Source organism: Pituophis catenifer, unplaced genomic scaffold (genome assembly GCF_029215685.1).
Source record: "Pituophis catenifer annectens isolate HBS135680 unplaced genomic scaffold, rPitCat1.0.hap2 SCAF_2, whole genome shotgun sequence".
Classification (NCBI taxonomy): domain Eukaryota; kingdom Metazoa; phylum Chordata; class Lepidosauria; order Squamata; family Colubridae; genus Pituophis; species Pituophis catenifer.
Window position 1 is genome coordinate 86,121,109 of NW_027256882.1, and position 25,163 is coordinate 86,146,271.

General features: G+C 40.8%; 2 protein-coding genes across 3 annotated transcripts; both read left to right on the forward strand.

Annotated features, from left to right (window-relative positions):
- The first annotated feature begins 511 nt into the window (after positions 1–511).
- HYAL1 (hyaluronidase 1) lies at positions 512–4,658 on the forward strand. Of its 2 annotated transcripts, XM_070933731.1 has the most exons (3): positions 512–1,432; positions 2,229–2,318; positions 4,090–4,658. In XM_070933731.1, exons 1-3 carry the CDS (start codon positions 518–520, stop codon positions 4,438–4,440), a joined length of 1,356 nt encoding a protein of 451 aa, XP_070789832.1. In that variant the 5' UTR covers positions 512–517; the 3' UTR covers positions 4,441–4,658. The 2 variants fall into 2 exon arrangements, with proteins under 2 accessions (XP_070789832.1, XP_070789833.1); XM_070933732.1 differs by lacking the exon at positions 2,229–2,318.
- A 3,298-nt stretch (positions 4,659–7,956) lies between these two features.
- Positions 7,957–18,064, forward strand: NAA80 (N-alpha-acetyltransferase 80, NatH catalytic subunit). Its single transcript, XM_070933733.1, has 2 exons — positions 7,957–8,006; positions 16,895–18,064. The coding sequence occupies exon 2, from the start codon at positions 16,947–16,949 to the stop codon at positions 17,955–17,957; it is 1,011 nt and encodes a 336-aa protein (XP_070789834.1). The 5' UTR covers positions 7,957–8,006; positions 16,895–16,946; the 3' UTR covers positions 17,958–18,064.
- Positions 18,065–25,163: the final 7,099 nt, after the last annotated feature.

Here is a 25,163-nt window from a genome sequence, read left to right on the forward strand (position 1 = left end):
TATGACCGTTGCTGTGTCCCAAGGTCATGTGATCTCTTTTGTGACTTTCTCACAAGCAAAGTCAATGGGGAAAACAGATTCAATTAACTGTGGCAAGAAAGGTCATAAAATGGGGCAAAATTCATTTAATAAATGTCTCACAACAGAAATTTTGGGCTCAATTTTGGTCGTAAGTCAAGGACTACCTGTACTTGAACTGTTAACCAAGAACATTGGAAAAACAAAGATTAAAAATTAACATTGAATCCCAACAACATTAAAGATCCCAGAAGGACTTCTCTTTCTCTGTCATTTGATTTTGCTCTGGATGAACCTTGAAGGATAGATAGAAAATAAAAGGATAGGTAGGAATTTATGGTTTATTCTATATTGTTTCCTTTGACAGTTACCTTCTCCTCTTGTTGGTGAAATTATTTTCTCCATTTACCAGGAAGAACTACAATCATTCTTTTACACAATTCACTGGCATTGAAAAGCAGAAAAGACTTGAGCATTTAGCTGGAAAATAGGTTGCAAAATGGAGATGCGCATGGAATATTTGACTTTGTGGTTCTGCTTACTAAATGTATTTCTAATGGTTTGGAACCATAACATGACTGAAGGATCCCCAGCAATATTGGGCCACCCATTCATCTCGGTCTGGAATGCACCAACTCAAATATGTGAAGAAAAATACAGAATATCCCTTGACCTGAGAATTTTTGATCTAATCGTCAACCCACATGACTCATTTATAGGGAAAGACATTACTCTCTTCTATAGTAATAAATTTGGATACTATCCCTATTACACTAAGGATGGAGTTGCCATCTATGGCGGTCTTCCTCAAAATGCTAGTCTAAAAGCTCATCTCCAGAAGATTGAACAAGACATTAATAATACCATTTTGGATGTTGGCTTCAGAGGTCTGGCAGTTGTGGACTGGGAACACTGGCGTCCCTTATGGATTCGGAACTGGGCTTCTATGAAAATTTACCAATATAAATCCATAAAGTTAGTTAAGGAGCAGCATCCTGATTGGCCTGCTGACAAAGTGATCAAAGTGGCCCAGTTAGAATTTCAGCAATCTGCTTCGGCATTTATGGAGCAGACATTGGCCCGTAGTGAAACCCTGAGACCGAAGGGCTTCTGGGGATTTTATGGTTTCCCCAATTGCTATAACAATCAGTACCAAGATGCCAATTATACTGGAGAATGTCCAGAGATTGAGAAACAGAGGAACAACAAATTGTACTGGCTCTGGAACCAAAGCCGGGCTCTCTATCCCAGCATATACCTCCCCCAAATTCTCAGACTGACTCACAAAACTCTTGAATTTGCTCGTCATCGAATCCAGGAGGCCTTCAGGGTTGTGAAGTGGACACAGAATGACATCCCTGTCTTACCCTATACTACCATTGTATATGAGTTTACTCATAACTTCCTCACACAGGTAAGCAATTTTCGTGTCTGGCCTAGTGCAAGATTTGATAAGCCTTGTCCAGTGGGAATTCACCAGAAAACATTGCATAGAAATAAGAATCATGGACTTTAATAGAATATCCTTATCAATATAAAAAAGAACACCACTTGGGGGGGGGGGCTGAAAGCCCTACTAAGTAGGTATATACAAAAGTATGAAGGCTATTGCTTAATGCATTGTAAGCCGCCCTGAGTCTCCGGAGAAGGGCGGCATATAAATCGAACCAATAAATAATAATACAATAAATATCCTTAAAGTTTTTGGACTCAATATGGCATCACAATTAAATATCTGTTGCTGTAATTTTTACTGAAAAGCCTTTTTCCTCCCCCCTTGTCCTGGTAAATACTTCCAACATATCAATTTGAAAAATTAACATCTTTCTTTTTGGCAGTTCAGTTTTATGCTTGATTTTGGACTTAACAGCGTTTCACGTTTAGATGAGACAGGATCAAAAATTAATGTAGGTCAGATGTGACATATCAGTGAGGCTTTTTATTGCGTTTTTATTTTTGTTTTGGGGTAAGAAATTTTTATGGAAGATTTTTGTCTTTCCTCCCATCTCTTGGGGTGGGGGTGGGGAGTAGACTTGAAGCCTAAGTGCCATAATATTTAATTTTCCATCAATAACACAGAAGTTGTCCTGTTAGTGTAGAGCCAATACAGTCCTTTTATATAGTGTCTATAGTGTCAGAGAAGGGGTGCTAAAATTCAGATCTTAAACATGATGTGTTTGAAATTACCCCTTAATATCCTTGTTTTGTAGGAAGACCTGGTTTATACCATTGGTGAGAGTGCTTCTCAAGGTGCTGCTGGAGTTATCTTGTGGGGTAGTACAAATTTCAGTAAATCTCAGGTGAGTGTGGCAAAGAAGTCAGAGCTGGTCAGAGGGCCATGTGATGCTAGGTAGGAGAATTTCAGAGGTTCAGTTTTTAGTAAGATATATCATTTGGGCGAAGGCCTTTTCAACATTTTTTTCAATCCATACATTATGGATGTATAATATATTCAGTTACAGGATAAAAAAGGTGTGGTTGCTTCACTAGAGGACCTTTGTCAGGACTTTGATGAACAAATATGTACTGCTGGACTTCTCAGCAGCATTTGATACGATCAACTAAGGTATCCTGATTTGTGGTTACTTGAGCAGGATAATCAAAATTATAATGACACCCAGCTGTACATTGTCACATCAGGCTGTATTGGAGATGCTATAAATTATATTTGAGCTGCTGTCTGGAGGTTGTTAGGGTTTGGATGGGCAGAAAGAAGCTGAGATTAAAGCCTAACAAAATGGAGTTATTCTATGTCTGTAAACATCAGGGCTGTCTGATAATATTGACCCCTGTAATTGCTTCTAAAGAAGTTGTCCTGTCTCTGAATGGGCTGGTGCACAATTTAGACCCATACAGCTCCTAATTGAGTGACAAGTGGAACTGTGAGCAGGTAGTTTTTCCTGGCTTCAACTGATGTACCATTTGCAGATGTACCTGAATCAGGTTGGCACAACTTACTTCCATAATAACCATGTTTGCCATTCATGTAAACCAATTAAATTAAGACAAGTCACAATAGCATTTGTGGTGGAATGTAGTCTGGATTCCCAGGAGAGAATGTATTCCAGAGGAGTAAAAGACAGCTGAGATAGTTTGTGTGGAAAGAGTTAAGGCAGCTCCTCCCAGAAGTTCTGAGAATATGTTAAATGGTGCAAATAGTCTGCTTTAGTTTGGCAAAATTTCTGTCTATAGATGAAGGACAATGAAGGAACCTGCTTAGAAGAATCTCAGTGTGTCTTTCTTGGTTTTTTGGGAACCTAATAGCATTTGAAATTGAGTCCAGGGTCTTACTGATAGTTAATACAACAGCCTCAAGATCATCATAATTATATAAAAAATTCCTTGAGAAAAGTCCAGTTGCCCCATTTCACCTCTAAGTCATCTTCAGAGGTATCTCCCACCTGAGATCTAAAGAGTTCTGTTGTTTTAGCCTCTCAGAGGTTGTAAAGATCTGATCCTTTCCCTAAGCATTAAGCAAAGATGGGAATTGAACTGGGAAGAAGTTTAGTCTGGTGCCTGGGAGGAAGGGTACTTGTAGTTTTAGCCTACTTTTAATGGATTGTTGTATCTAGGATTATCCTGAGATAATGGCCATATAAATCCTTTAAATAAACAAACCCTGTGTAATGTTTGTCCTTTTATATCACCATGTCAACCACACTGATGATGACTAGAATGTCAGATGCAAAGGATCAGGACCATACATAAAATGGCAACACAGAAGGTTTATTCAAATATATACACAAAAATCTAGTCCACAAGTTCAATATTAAATTGGTGCCAGATAAGGGTCAACGGAATTCAAGTGGGGCTGGACTTAAATTGTTTGTGGCAATGACTAGGCTAATGACATGTTTAACTCTGCCCCCCGCCCCTCCACTCTGCCTTGTCTTTTATATAGAATTAGATATGTGTTGTCATCGTCACCAAGGAAACATATTATCAAGTTAAGGGAAAATAGTCAATAATGGATGGAACTCTTGTGGGAAATGTGTTCTGAAGTAATATGATCATTGCAGACAATTTTTTAAAACTCATTTTTTTCTGGGCCTGTTTTTTTGTACCTTACAGGAAGCTTGCCTTGAAGTGAAGGAGTATGTGGACACAGTCCTTGGCCCATACATTATGAATGTGACCAGTAGTACTAAGCTTTGTAGTGAAATACTCTGCTCAAAGAATGGCCGCTGCGTGCGGCAGGAGAATCACCCAGAAGCCTTCCTGCATCTCAGTTCTGCCAGCTTCACTATTAAGAAGCATCATGTCGCCCCTGGCTTTATTCTGATTGGCCAGATGTCAGTGAAAGATCAAATCAAGATGGCCCAAGAATTCACATGTCAGTGCTACGATGGCTGGAAAGGATTGCATTGTGAGAAGGAGTCAATCCACAATGAGGTATTCAGTCCTCATTTTCATGATATGTAACACATGTCAACAAGAAAAACTCAACCTGCAGAATTAGTCTGTATAAAATTAATATCTGATCAATATCTGATTAATATTTGAGAGACTATAGGCTACATTACAGTCAGCCAAGCTGGTTCAGAATTCTGGCAGCTGTAGTCCCATCGCCTATGAAAGGCAGAAGTGGCTGAAAATTGGGCTTCATCCTTTTGCAATGATACTCAAAGGCATTGGCAAACCTTTCCCTCCTCTGTTGAGCGTAAGCAAAAATCCTTCTAGAAATGGTTTTCTGCAGTCTCTTTGCTTCTATTACAGTTTTGCCTTGCAGCATAAAAAAGCTGGGATGCTTTTTCTCTTGATCATAATATGAATACTGCACTGACAACAAATGTGCTTTTCTTATGAATATATTATATTTGCTTTCATTGCCATCTGAAGAGTTAACATCAGTTCTTTGTGATGACATGTCGATGCACACAAAGGGATGCATGCTCGGGAGAAAAGACACACTTCATTTCTTTGGGATACCCAGAGTTTATTCTTACAGTTGTATGATGAGGGTTTTGAAGGAAGACAGCTCTGTCAGCCATCAATTGCCTTTAAAATAAGTGCAAATACTTTGGCATATTATTGTTGCACTGGTGCTTTTCTAGGTTGTTGAATGACTATTTTTATGCAGAGATTTTGTGATTCAAGTAAAAGGCCTAATCGGTTACCAGATTTCTGTAATTGAACTGCATGCATGTATATCTGCTATGGCTACCTCCAGTTAGATATCCCATCTCAATTTTATGTGCGTTACATTATTCTGCTACAGCTTAGACACTGACTTTGAGAAGAGGGAAGCAGGGCAATACTGGCATGTTACTGTGGAACTGAGCTGATATAGCAATTGTTTATTGAAATCACAAGATTGTTATTTTATTAAATTATTAAATTAATAATTAAAGGACAATTAATTTATTGAAGTGTTATAGCAATAGTAATAGCACTTAGGCTTCATAGTGCTTTTACAGCCCCTTCTAAGTGGTTTTACAGAATCAACATATTGCCCCCAACAATCTGGGTCCTCATTTTACCAACTTTGGAAGGATGGAAGGCTGAGTCAACCATGAGTCGGTGAGATTTGAACAGCTGAAGTAGCCTGCAGTACTGCATTCTAACCACTGCGCCACCTCGACACTTTATGCATACTTTGTGCTAAACCAAAAGCTAACAAATCACTGTTACCAGGCAGGAGCCAACTACACATATTTTACATATTGAACTGCATGATATCCAGTACTCCATATAATACCAATAAGTGTTATATCCCCAATGTATATAAACCCACACTTGCCAAATATCCCAGTTTAGCTGGGAGAGATGGTTCCTTTACTTAAGGGGGGGGGGAGGAGAGGTAGAGTCATTCTTTCTAGAAAAATTAACCCTGGAAAATTCTGATTTCTTCCACCTCAATGGGACAAGAGGTAGAGAGGATGTTTGCCAGTTCTCTTAGGAGCACAGAAGCAGGCTGGCACCTGGGCTGGATACTCCTGCCTGCCTTGTTTGGCGTGCTAGAGAATACACAAGTGAGTCATCTCCAACTGGTTTGGCACAGGCATGTGACAATTGCTGTAGGAGCTCTCGTCATGTGACTCCTTGAGACAGAGTTGCAGAAGAGTGGTATATATCTATAGCACTTAGCACTTATATACCACTCCACAGCACTCTCTGGATGGTTTACAATGTCAGCATATTGCCCCCAACAATCTGGGTCCTGATTTTTCCAACCTCGGAAAGATGGAAGGCTGAGTCAACCTTGAGCCCAGTCAGGATCAAACTCCAGGCTGTGGGCAGAGTTTGCCTGCAATACTGCATTCTAACCTCTATGCTAGCAGGGTATATAACAGAAAATGCTGGCCATGAGAACTTGGCAGGTTTATTTTGTGTAGTCAAAAAAGTCAAGATAGCCACAGCCATGTTTGAAGCTCTGCATTGGGCACATAAGATACACAATGTGGGAAAAAAATAACAAACCTATTGCACGGGCTGCCATTTTGACTTTTTTTTTAAAACCATACCTTGAGATGTCATGAGCTTGTGACTTCTCAGCCTTAGGAGGGGATTTACGAGTTCTTTGTACTGTTAAGCATTGGGTAAATATATGTTTCATATTCTTAAATTACCTTACATCTTATGCTAGGAAAGAAAAAAAATGCCTTAATTTGTGAAGGGCAAAACGATGCCCTATAGCTGTGTATGCTTTGAAATGACTTGGAAGTCTTGATGTCAAGCAGGACCAGGGAATTAAAGGAATTCCTTAAAACTTTGTTTCTGAACCTTGGTAACTTCAAAATGGGTGGACTTCAACTCCCAGAATTTCCCAGCTATCATGTTGGAGAGAGGAGTTCTGGGAGTTGCAGTCTACACATTAAAGTTTTCAAGGTTGAGAAACATAGCCTTAAAAGCGTTCCTTCCTAGTTGTTTTTGAATCTTCACCATTAATAGCTCCAAGCAGCAAAGCTCTTGGCAAACGAACTGAAGATTACAGTATAATTCAAAAACATCCGGAAAATACCTTGTTATAAGTGTGGTAGGTTTACTGAAGCTTAATTCCTGGTAAATCTGCAAAGGGAGGAGCCCTGAATATTTTACTCTACTGTAAGAAAAAAAAAAAGGATTCTTTTTCATATTAATAACAAAATAATGCCTAACCTTTTAAAGCTGAGTTAGTATAATACATAGTACTGTATAATAGTACAGGCCAGCTGTACTAACCTGAATTTAACCAGTCTTTCCAAGCAAAAATAGATAACCTCCTTTCTCACAGTGTTTTTAAAATGTTAAAACAGCTTTTGTTTTCCATTTTTTGAGCCTAGGCAAGGAACCAGGCTTTTTTTGTCTTTTCATCCGTTCCTTTTTCCTCCCTCAATTTACTCCACACCTTACACCAAGGGTCCCCAAATTTGGCAGCTTTAAAACTTGTGGACTTCAACTCCCAGAATTCTCCACGTTAATTTAATCCCAGCATAATTCTGGGAGTTGAAGTCCACAAGTCTTAAAGCTGCCAAGTTTGAAGACCTCTGCCCTACACACACACACATCTACGGAGATTCTCTCTCTCACACACACACACACTCCAACACTTCACGCGCGGGGCACCGAATCGTCTCTCCTTCACTGCACCCATCTGTCGCTTTCTAGCCCCACGTTCTTCGATTCCGCAACCCAGTCACGCACATCTTACGCTTCCTTTGCCGGCCCTGCGTTCCTGCCCAGACGTTTGTCTTTTTCCCCTCTCCTCCTTCCCAAAATGAATTAACGGCTCCGTTTTCTTTCATTTGATGCAACGGAACCTCGAAAGGAGAACCGTAAACACAAACCGATTCGCAAAAGTTAGTAAGAAAAGGACAATCTCCAGAGAAGGAAAACCTCCAAGCCGCTAGAGGGCAGTGTAGCTTTCGGGACGTGGGGGGGAAAAAAAAGGAGGGTGCGGAACTTTTCTGCCCTCGCCGCTTTATACGGCGTGCAGGACCGCGGGCGAGCTCGGGTGGCTTGAAAAGGCAGAGCGTCCGCACGGCGTTTCCCACGGTTGCTAGCACGATGTTAGTATTTATTATTAAACCCGCTTTCGGCATTAACGTTGGTTGGGGCAGGGATGAGGGTTTGCAAGGAGAGAGGGGCAGGATAGGTTCAAACGGAATCCTCTCTCATTTGCCCGACGGGAGATCGGAAAAGCATCGAGTAAGGAGAATATTCATTTGGGAGAGAAAGCAGGAATCGAGGGGGGGGGGCGTGGGGAGTGGGGTGCGAATAGGTTTGACTGACAGCTGCTTGATTCTTCTTTCTCTTGCTCCAGAAGAAGAAGAGTTGGGTGCCCATAAAAGGATAGGAATCTCTGAAGCGTGGGAAGCGCTGGGGGTGAATGGTGGATCCCGGTTTAGACGCTTATCCCTCTAAAGGCAAAGAGAGGGATTCTCCAAACCTATTAAAAGCCTCTTTATTTTTTGCACCCAGGAAGGAGACGAAGCGGGGGTGGGGGGTGTCGGGTGGGAGGTGAAACGTCCTAGAAGTAGCTCCTTCCAAAACGAAGCCTCTGGTTAAGCGCAACGGCAATGCGGAGAACAACGAAGGGAACTTCCCCTGCATTTCCTCCTATCTCTCCTTGTACGGTTTGGAGAGGACCGTTTGCAGTCTCGGGTCTTTGCTGACACCTCGCGTCGTTTAATGGGAAAAGTCGTAGCTGCCTTTTTTTTTTTTTTTTTACGGCTTCTGGAAAAACGCCACAAAGAGTCCCGGGTGACTGCTGGCAAAAGCGAGGGGGCGATTCAATGGAAGAAAGCCCCGAATTTGGGATGGGTGGCACAGGGCAATTTCTCGGTCTATCCTTGGATAGTGAGAGCCAGCGCTCCTGGACTAGAAGATTAAGGTGCTGCAGGGGTGGTTTTCCTCATGGAATTGAAAAATAATACTCTAGTTGCATCCTCACATATAAGGGAAGGAGAGCTCACTGTGTTACTGTACTGTTGGCCCTTTGAGATAGTCCATATTAGAAAAGCAACCTCCTGAATACTAGTTTTATTATAGATTACAGTAACGAGTTTAGTAGTGCTTCCCCATTCTCCTGCCTTTATTAGGGTGGGTCAGTTCTGAAACACTTTCTCAAATTTCTGGTTTGGGCTCAGATTTCATTTATCAGAATTTATTGCCTAGGCCAGGGGTCAGCAACCTGCGGCTCTGGAGCCGCATGTGGCTCTTTCACCCCTCTGCTCCAGCTCCCTGTCACTCAAAATATGCGTCACAACGGACAATGTGTGACACCCGCCAGCATGCGATTTATTGAACTTTTCAACCCCCCGTAGGCCAACCATGGATAAATCCAAGAAAAGAAAAGTTTCAGAAGCAAACAATATTTAATTCAACTACATATGCTAGTTTTGTAGCCACTCAAGAAATAGTCAGGCACAGGAAGGGTTTTGTGGCTCCCGATGTTTTCTTTTCTGTGTGAAACGGGTCCAAATGGCTCTTTCAGTGTTTGCAGACCCCTGGCCTAGGGTTTGACTTTTCCTTCTATCTCGGTGTTATTCTCACAGCATATTACAGTTACAGAACTGATTTTGCTTTTGGGGTGTGTGTGATAATGTTTGGACAATGTAGGAGGACAGCAGTGTTAGTCTTACAGTGGTAATAAATTCAGGTAGCATCATTTCTAATTAACAATGTAAGTAAAAAAGAATAAGGGTATGCCTTTTAATAACATTTGTTAGTCACAAAAGGTGCTACCAGACACTTCCTAACATTATGGACAAGAAGCTTACTTCCTATTTTTTTCTGGGGTGAAACTGCCTTCAGGGTAAGCTGGCCTTTTATTTCTAAGTTCCTATGTATTTCTTAGGAAACAGATTGTGACTTTTCTGCAGTTTATTCTTTGTTGGCAAATACAAAGTTGAGTAATTATGTAAAATCTGGCATTAAACTGTAGTATTAACATAGGATGTTGCTTGTTTTCTATCCAGTTTAGGCACTTACTTGAGGCCACATAATTGTAATCCAGTTCAATCCAGTCCTCCTGCAGCACTCTGCCAGCTGAAAATGGGGGCCTCCATGCTGCCTGTTTTTGGCTGGCAGAGTGCTTCTGGAGGCCGGTCCTTTGATATTTCCAGGCCGACCCCGCGGACCACATTTAAGCACCCTGCGGGCCGGATCCAGCCCACGGGCCTTGAGTTTGACACCCGTGATCTAGGCATTCGATTAAGCTCAGAAAGCTAAGTATTTGAATGGGAACCATCAGGAAATATAATTTTGTAGACTTAAGTTAGGAAGGTGAAGAAAAATTCCCAGAGAAGTTCATGGCAACAATAGCAATGCTTTGAAAACTATATGGATGTGTTCACGAAAACACCATGAGCCAGACTTGAAAGACCTTTTTGTTGTTTCTTCTAAGCTCCATTTTCTGGGTAGATCCTCCACTCTGGATAATGGACATTCCTGAATATTTGTTGTTTGGGCCACAATGGCTTATGATCCCCTCAAGGAATCTTCTCTTAAATAAAAATAAATAAATAAATAATTTTATTTCTATACCGCCCTTCTCCCGAAGGAATCAGGGAAGTGTACAGCCTATTAAAAAACACAAAGACAAACATCAGTTAAAAATAATTAAAATTATTACATAATTTGGCTGAAATTTAAAACCCCAAAAATTTAAAATCCAATTTAAAAATTATTAAATTGATAGCCCGGCTTGGCGGAACAGCAGGGTCTTGAGGGCACAGCGAAATATACGGAGGTCGGAGATCTTGCGCATTTCCGGGGGCATTACTTCCTTACTTTTTCAGTAGTTATTATAAAGAGAAAAAGAGTGCCAATAAATTTCAGCCTGAAGTCCAGGACCCAGCTCAGAGCACAATGGTTAAATCAACCAGGTGTCCCTTGGATAGATGCTTGGTGACTTATCTGTCACTTCTCCTTCACTATGTGTTCTCCTGCTAATACCAGTGGATAGAATTCTTACGGGAGAAAGATGATAGTTTCTTAATGTTGGAAAGGTAGAGTAATTCACTCTGTGTGTGTGTGTGTGTGTGTGTGTGTGTGAGAGAGAGAGAGAGAGAGAGAGAGAGATAACATGAACACATTAAAGAAAAAGGATACAAAATAAACAAGGAAAGAATGGCACATTATATTTGTATACATGGATGTATGGAATGTCTGAGTGTGACAAGGACTCTCTGAATTTATAAGACCTTAAATTGACATGTGAGTTTAATTTAAGATAATCACAGCCCAGTGTTCTTTCACTCTCAAGATGGTTAGAAATGGCTAAAAGATATGGGATGGGACTGTGATGGCTTTGGAAGGTAAGCATTGAAACAGTGACTTCTGTCAGAAAAGAAGTTATTTGTGCCTCTCTTGCGTGTTCATTCAGTTGGTCAATAAATATCTGAAATTGAGAGCATGCCTCAATGCCACACTGGGTTAAACACACTAACAAAGAGATGGAGGTGACAAGGCACTATAAATTAAGCTAAGCAGTGTACCCATTGTACAGTCAGCATTGTTTGTGTCCACACTTTAATGGTATAGTCTGTCTGAATGCAGAAATGTTGGGGAGGAATTAGGGCATGGTAAGCTGTCAATCTAGTTTGCCTGTTCAACCTGCCCTACTTTGTCCAATGTTCCACCCTAGGTAACCCTGATTGTTGTCTTTATAATAGGACCGGATGTTGCTTGCTAAAGTATACTGGATGGTCATTTATTAGAGAACAGATTGTCAGAATGCTTTTGCCTATATTTGGACTTGCCAGCAAGGATAGTTTTAAAAGATTCACTTGAGAACCCCTTAGAATTTGCTGGCTGCTTTTGATTGTTGAGCTGGGGAAAGGTGCCAGCCTTCGATTGTAAGGGCTGGGCAGTTCAACACTTAATTTACATTTCAGATACTTCCCCCTTTACCAGTATTCAAATTAGCAGCCTCTTCTTTCTTTAAAAGAAGTAATGGACAAGAAGAGCATGTTTAGTTCCTGCTGTGCTCTTGTGAAAGCAACTAAACTGTTTCTACCTGTTGTTAATTGGCAAGCAGAAATTTCTAAGGAGAAAGGTGGTGCTACTTGAGGCAACTCCCATTCATTGAAGGTATTTGGTGCTTTTTTCCTATTTGTACTTTTCTTATGCATAATACTTGGACAAGGATATTCTTGGCTTCCTTGATCAGATATTGTAGAGTACTAGGCAGTCTAAGTCTTGGAAAGAAGGGCTGTGAACTAAATGCTCTTGTTGCCTACACTGTAAAGGAACAGGAACTATAACGGTCACATTGTCATATAAGTTGGGTTGATTTTTGAGAGTTATAACTGAGGAAGAAGTTGTTGTTAGTTGCGAAGTCGTGTCTGACCCATCGCGACCTCATAGACAACATTCCTCCAGGCCTTCCTGTCCTCTACCATCCCCCGGAGTCCATTTAAGCTCATGCCTACTGCTTCAGTGACTCCATCCAGCCACCTCATTCTCTGCCATCCCCTTCTTCTTTTGCCCTCAGTCTTTCCCAGCATTAGGCTCTTCTCCAGCGAGTCCTTCCTTCTCAAAGTATTTGAGTTTCATGAGGAAGAAGTACCTTTCCCTAAGTAATGTTAAAACAGAGAGGATGAGAATCTTCACCCAGTCAGGGAACCCAAGAAGAGAAATATGGTTGACTAGAGCTTTCAAACCTGATTGAATGCTTTATTGCCATTTTAAAGCAAAGCAATTTGAGATGTTGATCATTGGCCATTGCTATGACTGATATTTTCTCCTATCTCAAAGCTACTCTCTTTTTCTCTTCTCTCAATACCATTATCATAGTGTTATCTGTATTTTTCTAATCTAGCTCCAGAATTCTGATAAAAATCAGTCCCATGCAGTATGCCAAATATTCTGGATTTAAGCAAGGAAGGGATACCTGATTTACTGTAGATTAGAATTGATGTGATAGTTAGAATTCCACTTCGTGAAAAGGACAATACATTTACCTGCGATTATGCTTTCTGCTCAGTGTTCTAATCCGTATTAGGATAATTTTCCAAAACATTTGTGGTTCTGCCATTATCATTAGCATTATGATATATTTTGTTTCTCTTATTTATTTATTTTTTTGCCAAGGGTGATTTTTAAAACATTTTTATAAGGCAAGTTACATGTTTCTCAACACAACACATTGTGCAATTATAATAAGATTGCACAATTTCAATAGAATAATGGGCTTAGTATTTTTGTGCCTGTTTTTGGGTAAGTGATAATAAACATTCTTCAAAAGTCGTTTGCAGGACACTTTACTGTAAATCAGTTGGCAAATTCTCAATTTCTTCCCATAATAACATACATTATTACTAAAATGAAGATGCTTAAAAAGTAAGTTTTTGACATATCTGGGTGGTGTTTTGATACAGAGGGTCGTACCTGTTTGGTCTGCCAAAGAGACACCATCAGTTATCAATTCTATTAAACTGCTACCTGTTAATTGCTTCCTACCATCTGTACTTACTTTTGTCCTTTCAGATCAGGTGAACATACTTTCAAATAAAACTCTGACCTGTACCCCCAGCTGGCACATGGGCCATTTGGGGCGAGAATGTGGACATTAAAGTAATACTGGTGCTTTGCTTTGTAGCATGACCACTTCCATTTATATATTAATGTGAAAAGTCACGCCTGTGGGCATAGTGACATCTCTGTTTCTAAAGGTACTAAGATATTGTGCAGCTAGGAAAATGAGGTACTTAAGTAGGCAATTGTCTCACAAAATTCTATGGCCGAAGTGGCTTACAAATTGCATTGTATTATTGAAAGAACATGAATCATGCATATCAAATATAAACATCAGCATGCAAAATAATTCAGTATTTTATATCAATCTTTGTTTCTGTTGGAGACTCAAATAGCACATTGTTGGCTCAGCCTTAAGATTTTACCCATTTTTAAGGAGGTATTATAAAGATTTGGAGTTCTTAGTATTCTCTGATCTTGATTGTTTGCTTCCAGACATTTCATTACTCAACTAGGTTACATCACCGGTGCTACTGAATGTAGAGCTTGCTCCCTGTTATATTCAGTAGCTTCCTGTCAGTATTGGTGGAAGTGTGGTTTTCTCCTTAGTAGTTCCTTAATTAGGGTTCTGCTTGATTGGTATTAATGCCTGCTTAGCTTATGGGCATCTAGGAAAGAGAACAAAAGTAGTATTCTACCTAGAAGTATGTGAATGGTAGATATCCCTTCTGGCCATTCCTGACTAGGCAAGATGGAGAGACAATCCCCCCAGAGCATCTCATATGAGTTAGATGGTATCTCAGATGCAGTGGCAGTGCTGGCTGTGTCTCTGGAGGCTATAAGGGTCTAGATGGGGAGGATCCCCCAGGACCAGATGATTCTTCATCTTTGATTCTGGATGGGGTGATACTTTCCTGGACTGAACTGGAGCACAATTCTGGGGTCCTCCTGGACTCACAGCTCCTGCTGAAGGAGCAGATGGCAGTTGTGGTAAGTGGGGGGGGGAACTTTGCATAGATTTGTCTGGTGCACCAATTGTGTCCTTTCCTGGACTGGGAGGCCTTGCTTGTGGTCATTCACGCCTTGGTCACCTTCCGTTTGGACTACAATGCGCTCCACATGGTGCTGCCCTTGAATACCAGCCAGAAACTTCACCTGGTCTAGAATGCAGCACCACACACAGTAATGAGACCTCTATGTAACACCTCTGTTGCACGAGGTGCACTGGTTTCCAGTTTCTTTCTAGTGCAATTCAAGGTGCTGGTCATCACCTTTAAACATTTATAGCACAGGGACAGAGATACAAGACCATCTTCCCCTAAGGACATCTACTTGTCCTACCAGGTTACATAGAACGAGTATATTCCTAGTCTCTTTCCATAAAATTGTCATCTGATGAGAGCTAGGAAACTTTTCCATGGCAGCCCCTGCCCTGTGGACCACTCTTCCCCCTGAAGTTTGGCAGGCCTGTACCCTTTTAGCCTTCTGTAAGGTTTTAAAGACCTAGCATTTCTCCCCAAAATTGGGAGATTAGATGATGGCACATGATCACAGAGTTGTGTCATGTTATTAACAACTGCATTGTTATTTTAATATTTTATGTTTTAATTGATTGAATATTAATGTTTTGAAAACAATTTTATGTCTTTTGATTTTTAATGGGGAGTTGCCCAGAGTTGCTTGAGAGATGGACAGCTATATAAAATGTTGTAAATAAAATAAATGGGTTAGAGGGATTGAGTTCTTTTAAATAAGCTCCCTTTTTCTTTGTTACTGATAAATAATGGGGAAGTCCCCCATACCTCCCCAAGTGGACCAAATGTACAGAGTGATGCTCTCTTTTCAAATCCTCACGCCAAAATGCCTCCCTTGAACAAAACTGCTCCATATTCATACTTGGTTCACATATGTGCAACTCTGTGGTCTAACTGGAAACATCAATACTTCATCTGTGACTGGTTATGGGAATGTTTCAACATACTGCCTTCTTGCAATTTGCCACATCCATGGCCTCTGGGAGACATTGGAGGAAGTATTGCGTTGTGCTCTGGAGAAACATTCGAACAGTCCCACAATTGGCTTGAGCTGTTCCTTCCAGAGCTCAAATGATCACGTAAGATTGTTCTAGTATACTAACACTACATGTTCTTGCCAAACAATGGTAGGAGATTGCCACTAATTCCACACTATTGTGACAACATGAGACCTGCAAGCAACTCTGTGTGCCCTAGTTACCTAGACGTGATCTAGGCTATTGTGATGGAATGTGTACTCACAGCATCAGAGGGGGTGTATTTTGTTAATTTAGAGCCTTTGCCAAGAAGCCTGGATTAAGAAACTGCTTAGTCCTGAGCTGGACTAAATTCACCTTAGAATCTCTCAGGATATATCTGATAGGAGAAAAGGTAATATGGTAGTTTTAGTTTAGTAGGTTTCTGTCCATTAGGTGCAAGCAAATAAAGGATTTAACTTGATTGGATTTCATTGTCTCATCTGTTGACTTGGGCCTTACAGTTATGGCAGGCAGAAATGAGAAGGCATAATAAGAGCCATATTTAGCTCGTATCTCCTGGTGAGGACCAGAGATGTGAAGTCATTATGACATTACCCATCAGTGATGTCATATTACAGCATCTTAAATGCAAGGCTGCTTCCTACATAAAACTTAACTAGAGTCACCTTGACTGTTGAGAGAAGATAAAAGAGCAAATTGGACTTGGATGTTCCTTTAAAGTAGATTGCTTTTTTACATACAGATCGTCTTTTGTGGCCTATAAGCAGGTGATCCAGCTATTTCAGCAAAGGTTTTACAGAGAGTAATATATTTTTTGAAAAATAATGGTCTTCTATGCTTGTGGGATAAAGAGGAAACCTACAATCAGTTCCTCTTTTTTGTTAAAGGTTTAAAAGCAATAGAATTTATATATTATTTCCAATGGGGAGAGTGAGTTACCAGACTGTTTTCTCCTAATCTCATGCAACTATATGTAATCTATTGCATTTGCGTAGCTTATTCAGGGTGGTATTCCATACAGACATTCTGCTTGTTGGTTAACACATGGTAATTTATATTTGGACAGTAAAGAAAATGAAAAGAAAGTTTCAAAGTAGCAGCTTGTAGGAATTTGCCTGTTTTCTATTTGAATGCCTATCATCTTCAGATATCAGGCCCACGAATGCAAGCTGTACTCCAATCTTTCTTGAAACTACTGGAGCAGGTTGGGGAAATTACTGGGATAATAGAATGGTAGTGGTTAAAATAATGTTTATTTCGATGTACAGTATGTGCTATTAAATGGATTTCTGTATTAGGTCCATTAGGTCTGAGTGTATTTCAGAGGACGCTAATTTGGGCTTAACCTAGGCAAAAGAAAGAAGGAACTGCTGAAGTTTCCCTGTAATGTCAGTGAGATGATTAACTCTCTGGGAAGTAAGTATGGATTGCAAGCACATTTCATTGTGTTTGTGCTTTCAGGAGTGCACCAAACTCTCTCTCACGCTTGTGAAGTTTCATCGCGGTGAGAAAAATGGGTTCGGTTTCAGAGATGCTCACAGCAGTCCCCCTTCACAAGAGGCCTGATCTCCTGGAGGCCTGTGCTGACCTCATCAACGAAGAGTGGAAACGGAGCCGGACCTCCCGTATCCACTCCCTGCAAAAATCTAGTGACAACTTTCCCATGTGCCTGGTACTGATCAGAACTTTGAGGCTAACGGAGGAAACTGCAGAAGGGAAGACGTCCAATACCCAGTGCCAACTTCTAGGACATGCCAGGTTATCCCGTGTGGTTGGCCAATCTAACAGTTTGTTTGTGGAGACCGTGGTGGTTGCCAAGGCCCTCCGTGGAAAGGGCTATGGCAGGAAGCTGATGGAAGCTGTTGAGAACTTTGCCAAAGCCCACAGCTACCAGCATCTGTATCTCACCACACATGACAAACAGCATTTTTATGCCCACCTGGGCTATCGCTTATCCAAGCCTGTCCAGTGGGCTGGATTCATCAGTTCTCTGGTACCTATGGAATTTTTGGAGAACTTCTCTACCCCTCAACATAAGATGGAGCTTCCTGCACAATCTGGGAAGCATAATACAAATGCATCTTACCAAAGCAGATCTGGAGCAAACTTTCCTCCTTCACCATGTGCTGTACCTCTTTCTTCTTCTCCTTTTTGCTCAGTAGCCCCCCCTTCATTGCCTTCTCCTTGTTCTTATCATTCAGGGATAGCTACCATTTCTCCCCGTCTTCCGTTGCCAGGTCCCCACCCATCCTTTGTCCAGTCCAGTCATGCTCTGGTTCACTCTTCACTGTCAGCTTCCCCATTTGCCTCTGCTGCCCCAGCTCTTCCACCTTCTCCTCCTCCTCCTCCTCCCCTTCCACTTCCAGTGCCTCCACCAAGAGCCTTTTTAGTAGGCCAACCAAGCTCCGGAAAACCTGCCTCTTCCAGGGTTTTGGAGAATACATTTGAAGAACAAACGCTTTTAGAAACACCTTATCGGGATCTGAAAGGGCAGCCCATATTCTGGATGAAGAAGGATATTTGATTTTCCCCTGTCATGTGACTGTAAAATAAAGATGAAATAAATGAATAAGGAGGAAAAAGGGAAGCCTTTCTTGTTTTAAAAGGAAAGCCTGGCTTTGTGAGACAAAAGATCGCCATTTAAAATGAATAAAACAATGTATTTGGTTTTCTGTTGTTGTTCCTTATCAGTTTCCTTTTCGTTGAAAGTTCAAGATGCTAAGACTATATATGTTAGGTACACTTTGAAGGCCAGCACTTTATTCTCATTGAGTTTCAGTAATTATTGGCAAAGTTGTGCTGTTGGGGCTATACCGAGCTGCCCTATAGATTCCTGTGCTTCTCCTGCATTGCATGTCCCAATAAACAGAGCACCTTCAAAACTGCAAGGTGTCCCTTCTGACTTTGCAGGGAGCATTCAAACGAACATGTACAATTTGCAAGTCTGTGGTGCTGATGCATAAAGAGCACCATCCCTTCTGCTAGACTTTATACAGGGTTTAACTACGTTTTATTGAATAAATTTGAGTTGATTTGGTTTATCAAACTTGCTAAGTGATAAAGCTAGATTTACAGCCATAGCAGTCAGCTTCTTGTAACTCATCAGTTCAAACTCAAGCTATATTTATTTACATGTATTATAGCTGTCCCACTCCGATGAACTCGGAGTATACAAGACCAGAAAAAAGAATCCATAAGATCAAAACCTAAATACATAGATATTTATCTAATATTTGATTTCGATGGATGAGTCATTGCCTTCACTTGAATTGAATAGAACTGAGAGATGGTGCTGCTTTGGTGGGGTAATAGTGGAGCAAGCTTGCTTCTTCATAAATTTGTCCCATTCTTAACTTGGACCTCCTGAATGGCATCTGTAATAAAAGTTTCCCATTAGCCATCATACACTTATAAAGTTATTGTGTTTAAAGTTTTGTGATTGTGTTTAAAGTTTGGTTTGAAGAAAAAACAACTCTTTAATTATATTGACTCCCAGGACTTCTAATCCACACAATCTGGAATTATGGGCTTTGGAAGCTCTAACCTGGTGCCTTCCAAAGAAGTTTGTGTATAGGTTGCTGTGATAGCTTAATATTGGCTCCCTGGTGAATCCACCTGCAAGAGCATTGCATATTGTGCAGCCAAGTGTTGGATATATTCAGACAGTTTATGGATATAAGTAATTTAAATACATGAAGTAATGCAATGTGATACTTCTATTACAGTATTTAGAATTAACACTTGATTTACAATTCCAAATTCTTTAAATTGCTTTTTGAAAATGAAGAGGGCAAACCCCGTCAGAATTCGTTCACGAAGCAGCAACCTTGATACAGCTGTAAAGGAACTATTAAAACAGCATGTGCATGCAATTTTTTGAGGGATGTATAGGAAATGGTATTATTTCTTCATTAAATGTTGTACATTAATGTTTCTTGATACTTAAAGTCCTTGAAATGAAAAATTTCCTTTTCATATTAAAAGCTGCACAGGTGACGTTGGGCATACAGAATACCAGGTGTTGGCAGATGTGCAACATTTTGGTCTAAAGCAGTATTTCTCATTTTTGCCAATTTTAAAACGTGTGGGCTTCAACTCCCAGAATCCCCCAGCCAGGCTCGGAAAATCAGAGCTCAAATTCACGCGTCTTTAAATTGCCAAGGTTGAGAAACAGTGGTCTAAAGAATATTGTTTTTCATTTTAAACAGGAGGAAGGTCATAGTTCTCAACGTATGACCACAACTGAGTCCAAAAGTTTTGAGTTCAAAATTGAAAGAGTTGCCACGCTTCTGAATTTTGATCATGTGACCACGGGAATGCTGCAACGGTTGTAGGAAAAATGGTCATGTCACTTTTTATAATGCCATTGTAACTTTGAACGGCCACAAAATGAACTGTTGTAAGTTGAGGACTACTTTTACTAGTAATTTTTCCAATATAATGCTTGGGATGGCAAAAGTTGCTTGCTCCCTATTCTATGGAAGAGACTAGTCCAGTGTTTCTCAACCTTGGTAGCTTGAAGATGGGTGGACTTCAACTCCCAGAATCCTCCAGCCAGCAGCGCTGGCTGGGGGATTCTGGGAGTTGAAGTCCACCCATTTTCAAGCTACCAAGGTTGAGAAACACTGGACTAGAGGTTTCTTCCTCACAGCTCAAAGTGCTTTCCTCCATGCCTGAGCTAGAAGACCAACTAGCCATTTGCTGTCGTCTTTAACAGCCCTAATTATTATCTCTTCCGGCTTGAGATAATAGCTGGAGAATGCACTTCCCATTTTCAATGCGGGGGAAGCCTGTCTGTCTTCTCAACCCCCCCAGCTGATGGAGAAACCAGTTTTCAGTCTTAGTACTGCTGTACTTGTGATGTCCCAAAGGTGCTTTTTCAAGAAGCAACTGGACTTTCTGGTTTTTCTTCGAAGACGTTTCAGTTCTCATCTTGGATGAGAAGTGAAACGTCTTCGAAGAAAAAACAGAAAGTCCAGTTTTCTCTTGAAAAAGCACCTTTGGGACAACTGGATGACTGAGACTCTCCGTAGACATGTACTTGTGATGATTTTTGCTCATCAGCAAGGTGATGCCTGACAACATCCACAAGCTCAGCCATTGATCAGAATTCACACACCCTTTCAGAGGGGCGCCTCTCCCAGTTTGGTGGAACCTACATCAGCTGGCTGATTGAGTGATAGTAATAACAGGTGACTAATAGCCGATAGTGATAATAGGAGGGGGGGCTTTTGATCTATGATGTCTTTAAGCCAACCCTGACATAGAGATCTGATTTAGTTCTGGTAGCTTTTAGCTTGAACAATGGTTGACGGATAACAAGAGGCTGCATAAACTGATTCTTCGCTGCATCATTAGGCACCCACCTTCTAGAAGAAGACCAATTTAGCAATTATGTCCCTGACAGAAAACAGAATCAGAATCAAACGGACCTCAGAGTTCTTCTAATCCAATCCTCTGCTCAAGGCAGGAAACCTTATACCATCCTGGTGAGACCTTATACCAGGGGTGAAATCTACTTACCTTCCCTACTGGTTCGGAAGTGCACATGCTGTGCATCACGTGCAAACCCTTCTGCGCATGCGCAGAGGGTGAAAAACGGAGGGTGGGCGGAGCCCCACGCTGCCGTTGCTACCGGTTCCCCGAACCACCCGCCACCATCGCTACCAGTTCAGCTGAACCAGTAGCATTTCACCCCTGCCTTATAACATCCTGGTCAAATGCTTGTCCAGTTTAATTTTTAAAAAGCTCCAGTGATGGAGCATTCACAAATCCAGGAGGCAAACTATTCCGCTGATTAATTGTTCTGTCAGAAAATTTCTCTTCACTTCTAGGTTGGATCTCTCTTTAACAAGCTTCCACTTGTTAAAGTAATCCTTGAGATACGACCACAATTGAGCCCAAAATTTATGGTGCTAAGTGAGACATTCGTTAAATTCGACTGATTTTATGCCCTTTCTTATCTCAGTTGTCAAGTGAATCACTGCAGTTCTTAAGTTAGTAACGTGATGGTTAAGTGAATCTGGCTTCCCCATTGACTTTGCTTATCAGAAGTTTGCCAATGGTGATCACATGACCCTGAGACACTGCAACCGTCATAAATATGAATCAGTTGCCAAGCATCTGAGTTTTGATCATGTGACCATGGAGATGCCGCAATGGTTCTAAGTGTGAAAAACGGTCATAAGTCACTTTTTTCCAGTGCCGTTATAATTTTGAACGGTCACTAAACAAATTGTTGTAATTTTTTTTTATATATATATACCGCCCTTCTCCCTGAGGACTCAGGGCGGTGTACAGCCAGAATTAAAAAACATGAAATACAAATATTAAAAAACAATTAAAATATATATAAATTTGGCCCAAAATTAAAAATACAAACCAATTAAAACATTTAAAATTTGTTCTTAAGCCAGCCCGGCTTGCTGGAAAAAGTGGGTTTTAAGGGCACGGCGGAAGGCACTAAGGTCTTGGATTCTCCTTATCTCTGGGGGCAACTGATTCCAGAGAGTAGGTGCCCCCACAGAGAAGGCCCTCCCCCTAGGAGTCACCAGCCTACATTGATTGGCTGATGGCACCCTGAGGAGGCCCTCTCTGGGGGAGCACACGGGACGATGGGAGGTCGTCGGTAGCAGCAGGATTATTGTATTTGAGGATTGTATTGTATTATAATTGAGGATTACCTGTATTTCTTGTCCTGCCCTCTAGTGCTTTGGAAAAGGTCAATCCCCTCCCCTATGGGACAGCCCCTCGAAGTACAGTTATCATGTCCCCCTAATACTTCTCCAATAGGCGTGACATAACCTTGCTCCATCAACCATTCATCATATGATTTAGCTCCAGGCCCTTTATCATCTTTGTTGCTCTTCTCTGTATGTGCAGTACATCAGCGGTGAAATCCCGCTGGATCTATCTGGCTCGCGCAAACTGGTAGTGCCGGTGGCAGGAGGCTCTGTCCCCCCCAGGAGTCATTACATCCCGTTTTTGACCCTCTGTGCATGCACAGAAGAGGCAGGTGCGCGCATAGCATGCTTGTGCTTCCGCGCACTCCCGTTCCTAAACTGGTAACAAAGGTAAGTGGATTTCACCGCTGCAGTACATAATGCACTATGAAGTGGCAGAGAGAATGGGATCTTTCCTGCTTCACCCTGTATCTCCAATTCTCCCCATCATGGTTAGGCTTCTGTAATTTGGCTGATCCAGGTCTCTGAGTCAGAAATTGAGTGAAATTCCATTTTGGAAGAATCAGACTTGCTGACCTAAGCGTAATGGTCTTGCAGGAGAGCGCCACGAGACAGAAAAGGAAGGGTGTTGCATGGTGTGGTGTGGCTGCACTATTGACTTGGATAACATGATCAGGTCAGCAAGTGCCAGGCTGGTACCATTCCCAAGAGATCACCTGGCACTGCTATTGACAAAACGTTGCAGAGGCATATCAGAAAAACTGCTATTGCTTGGTGGCTACTGAAGGGAGAGAACACTGGACATTGAAACATCTAAATACTTCACAATGCCTATGGGTTGGAGACAAGAGGAAGCAAGATTATGGGAACATGCTGTGGTTAATTGCAAGTGGGATAAGACACAAGTGTGGCTTGGAGGATCATCTGAATCTTGCATTGCTTCCTTTTTCAGCAAATTGGAAGTTCTCATCAAAAAAGGTTTGTTTTTTTAAGTTCCTTAAATGCAAATCTTGCATCACATCACATCCCCCTCTTTATACCAAGCATAAATGTTTGTCTCCATATGAGCATGGACTGAACCCTGGAGCATAGATAGTATTTGAAAAAGAAAGTCAGAACAACATAGACTGTTACTCCAGGAAGTAAAAAAAATATATAGCTGGGTTACTTCTGAAATAACAGCATCATTTCCCATGGTTGCACTGTTTTATTAAAGGATAGCCAGGCAGCGTGCTTTATGAATTATTTCTATTCATGATGCTTTCTTTCAGATTAATATAGAACTGGTGTTTTACTTGCTTTCAAGGTAAGCTTGTCTGAGTTTTTTTAAGCAGTTGAAAAGAGAGAGTCCTTGTTAATTTAAAAAAACTTAGTACTGCATTATGAAAATTATAAAATTATAAAAAATTATAAAAATTTGCATTGCCCTCAACATACAGTACCTCAGGTTTGATATAGCTATTCTCAATCTGGTCCTTTTCCTATCCAAATTACTAATCAGAATATTGCAACATGCTTTTCCTCCTTTACGAATATATAGGTTGGTGAGAAAAGAGGATAAATAGAGAATAAATAGAAGAAGCTGTGAAAAGTGTGCCTTGATTTGAAATTGTTTTCTATTGCCCCATAAAATTTTGTGAGCTGAGTTATTATAGATGGAAATATAAAAAGCACTCTTCCAGTCATTCCACTAAACATGATAGATTTGCTTCTAAGAAATATTTGCTATACTGCCCAGCTGTTAGTGCTCATTTTTTTTCTAGTAGCAACTTGGATTTTACGTGAAATTAATGCTTTTTCAGATTTAGCCAACAGAATGAATTACCGTAAGTACTACAATTTGCAGAACATTTAGAACAGTGCAAATAATAACCTGTTCTTAAAAACTGACTTATGTAAAGGAATGCCTAAAACATATTTTCATCGTTAGTTGAAACATTAGAAAATAATATTCGTGCTTCAAAGTTCTTCAGACTTTTCCATCAGATGGAGGAGACAGCCACAAATGAAAGGAGTTTCTTCAGCTTAAATAATATTTATTATGTGACCTACTGGATTTTGTACTTGATCTGTGCTGAAACAACAGAGAAGGGAGTTGCAAATGGCCAAAAGAAATGGTCTAAAGCAGGAGTCTCCAACCTTGACAACTTTACGACTTGTGGAGTTCGACTCCCACAATCCCTCAGCCAGTGCAATGCTGGCTGAGGAATTCTGGGAGTCGAAGTCCACAAGTCGTAAAGTTGCCAAGGTTGGAGACCCCTGGTCTAAAGAAAAGAGTCTTTAATTTGCTCTCAGTTTTGTTTTGTTTTGTTTTTTGTGGTAAAGTTGGTAAAGCCAAAGGGCAGGGGGCGGATGAAAAGTGGGGTTGCTGAAATCGGCATTTGCGTTTAAAAACAGTCCTGACCTGAAATGTGAAAAGAGGTAGCAGGCATTTTTCCATTAGGTACTGCAGGTGCTGTGATGGTTCAGGCAGCAGAAAGGACATTCTAGATTTGCCAGGTGAAAAGAACAATGGCTTAGCATATGAAAGCCAAATGTTACTCTGAATTGTCCCCCTCAGTGGAACACAGGTTCTTTTGGCATGCAAAAGAATGGAATGGAAAAAGTGATTTATGTGATAGGTATGTGTACTTCAAAGAAGTCACAGCGGGATGTGTGTGTGGGAGAAGTAATCAAAATTCAGCAAGTAATTTTTTTAGGTCAACTTTTTCCCAGAAGATTACAAAACAATGTAATTCTTTATAGTATGAAACTCTTTAAAGAGTAACTTCATAAACTTCAGAACTTGGGTAAATAAAGCCAAAGCTTTTGCTATGTTATCTCACTGTATGGCTGTTTCCCCTGAGTTTAAAAGACAGAATAGAGTTTGACAGCTCAAAAGTTATTTCCTTAGATTAGATCAAATTGTTTATTTAGGGGAATTATATGACCACCCGTCTTAACCAAATAACTCTGGCCATCTAACAAAACTGTTACTTAAATAACACAATGTAAAAACCATAAGGCATCACATAATTAAAAATGCCCAAATCTGACATCCTGGCCTC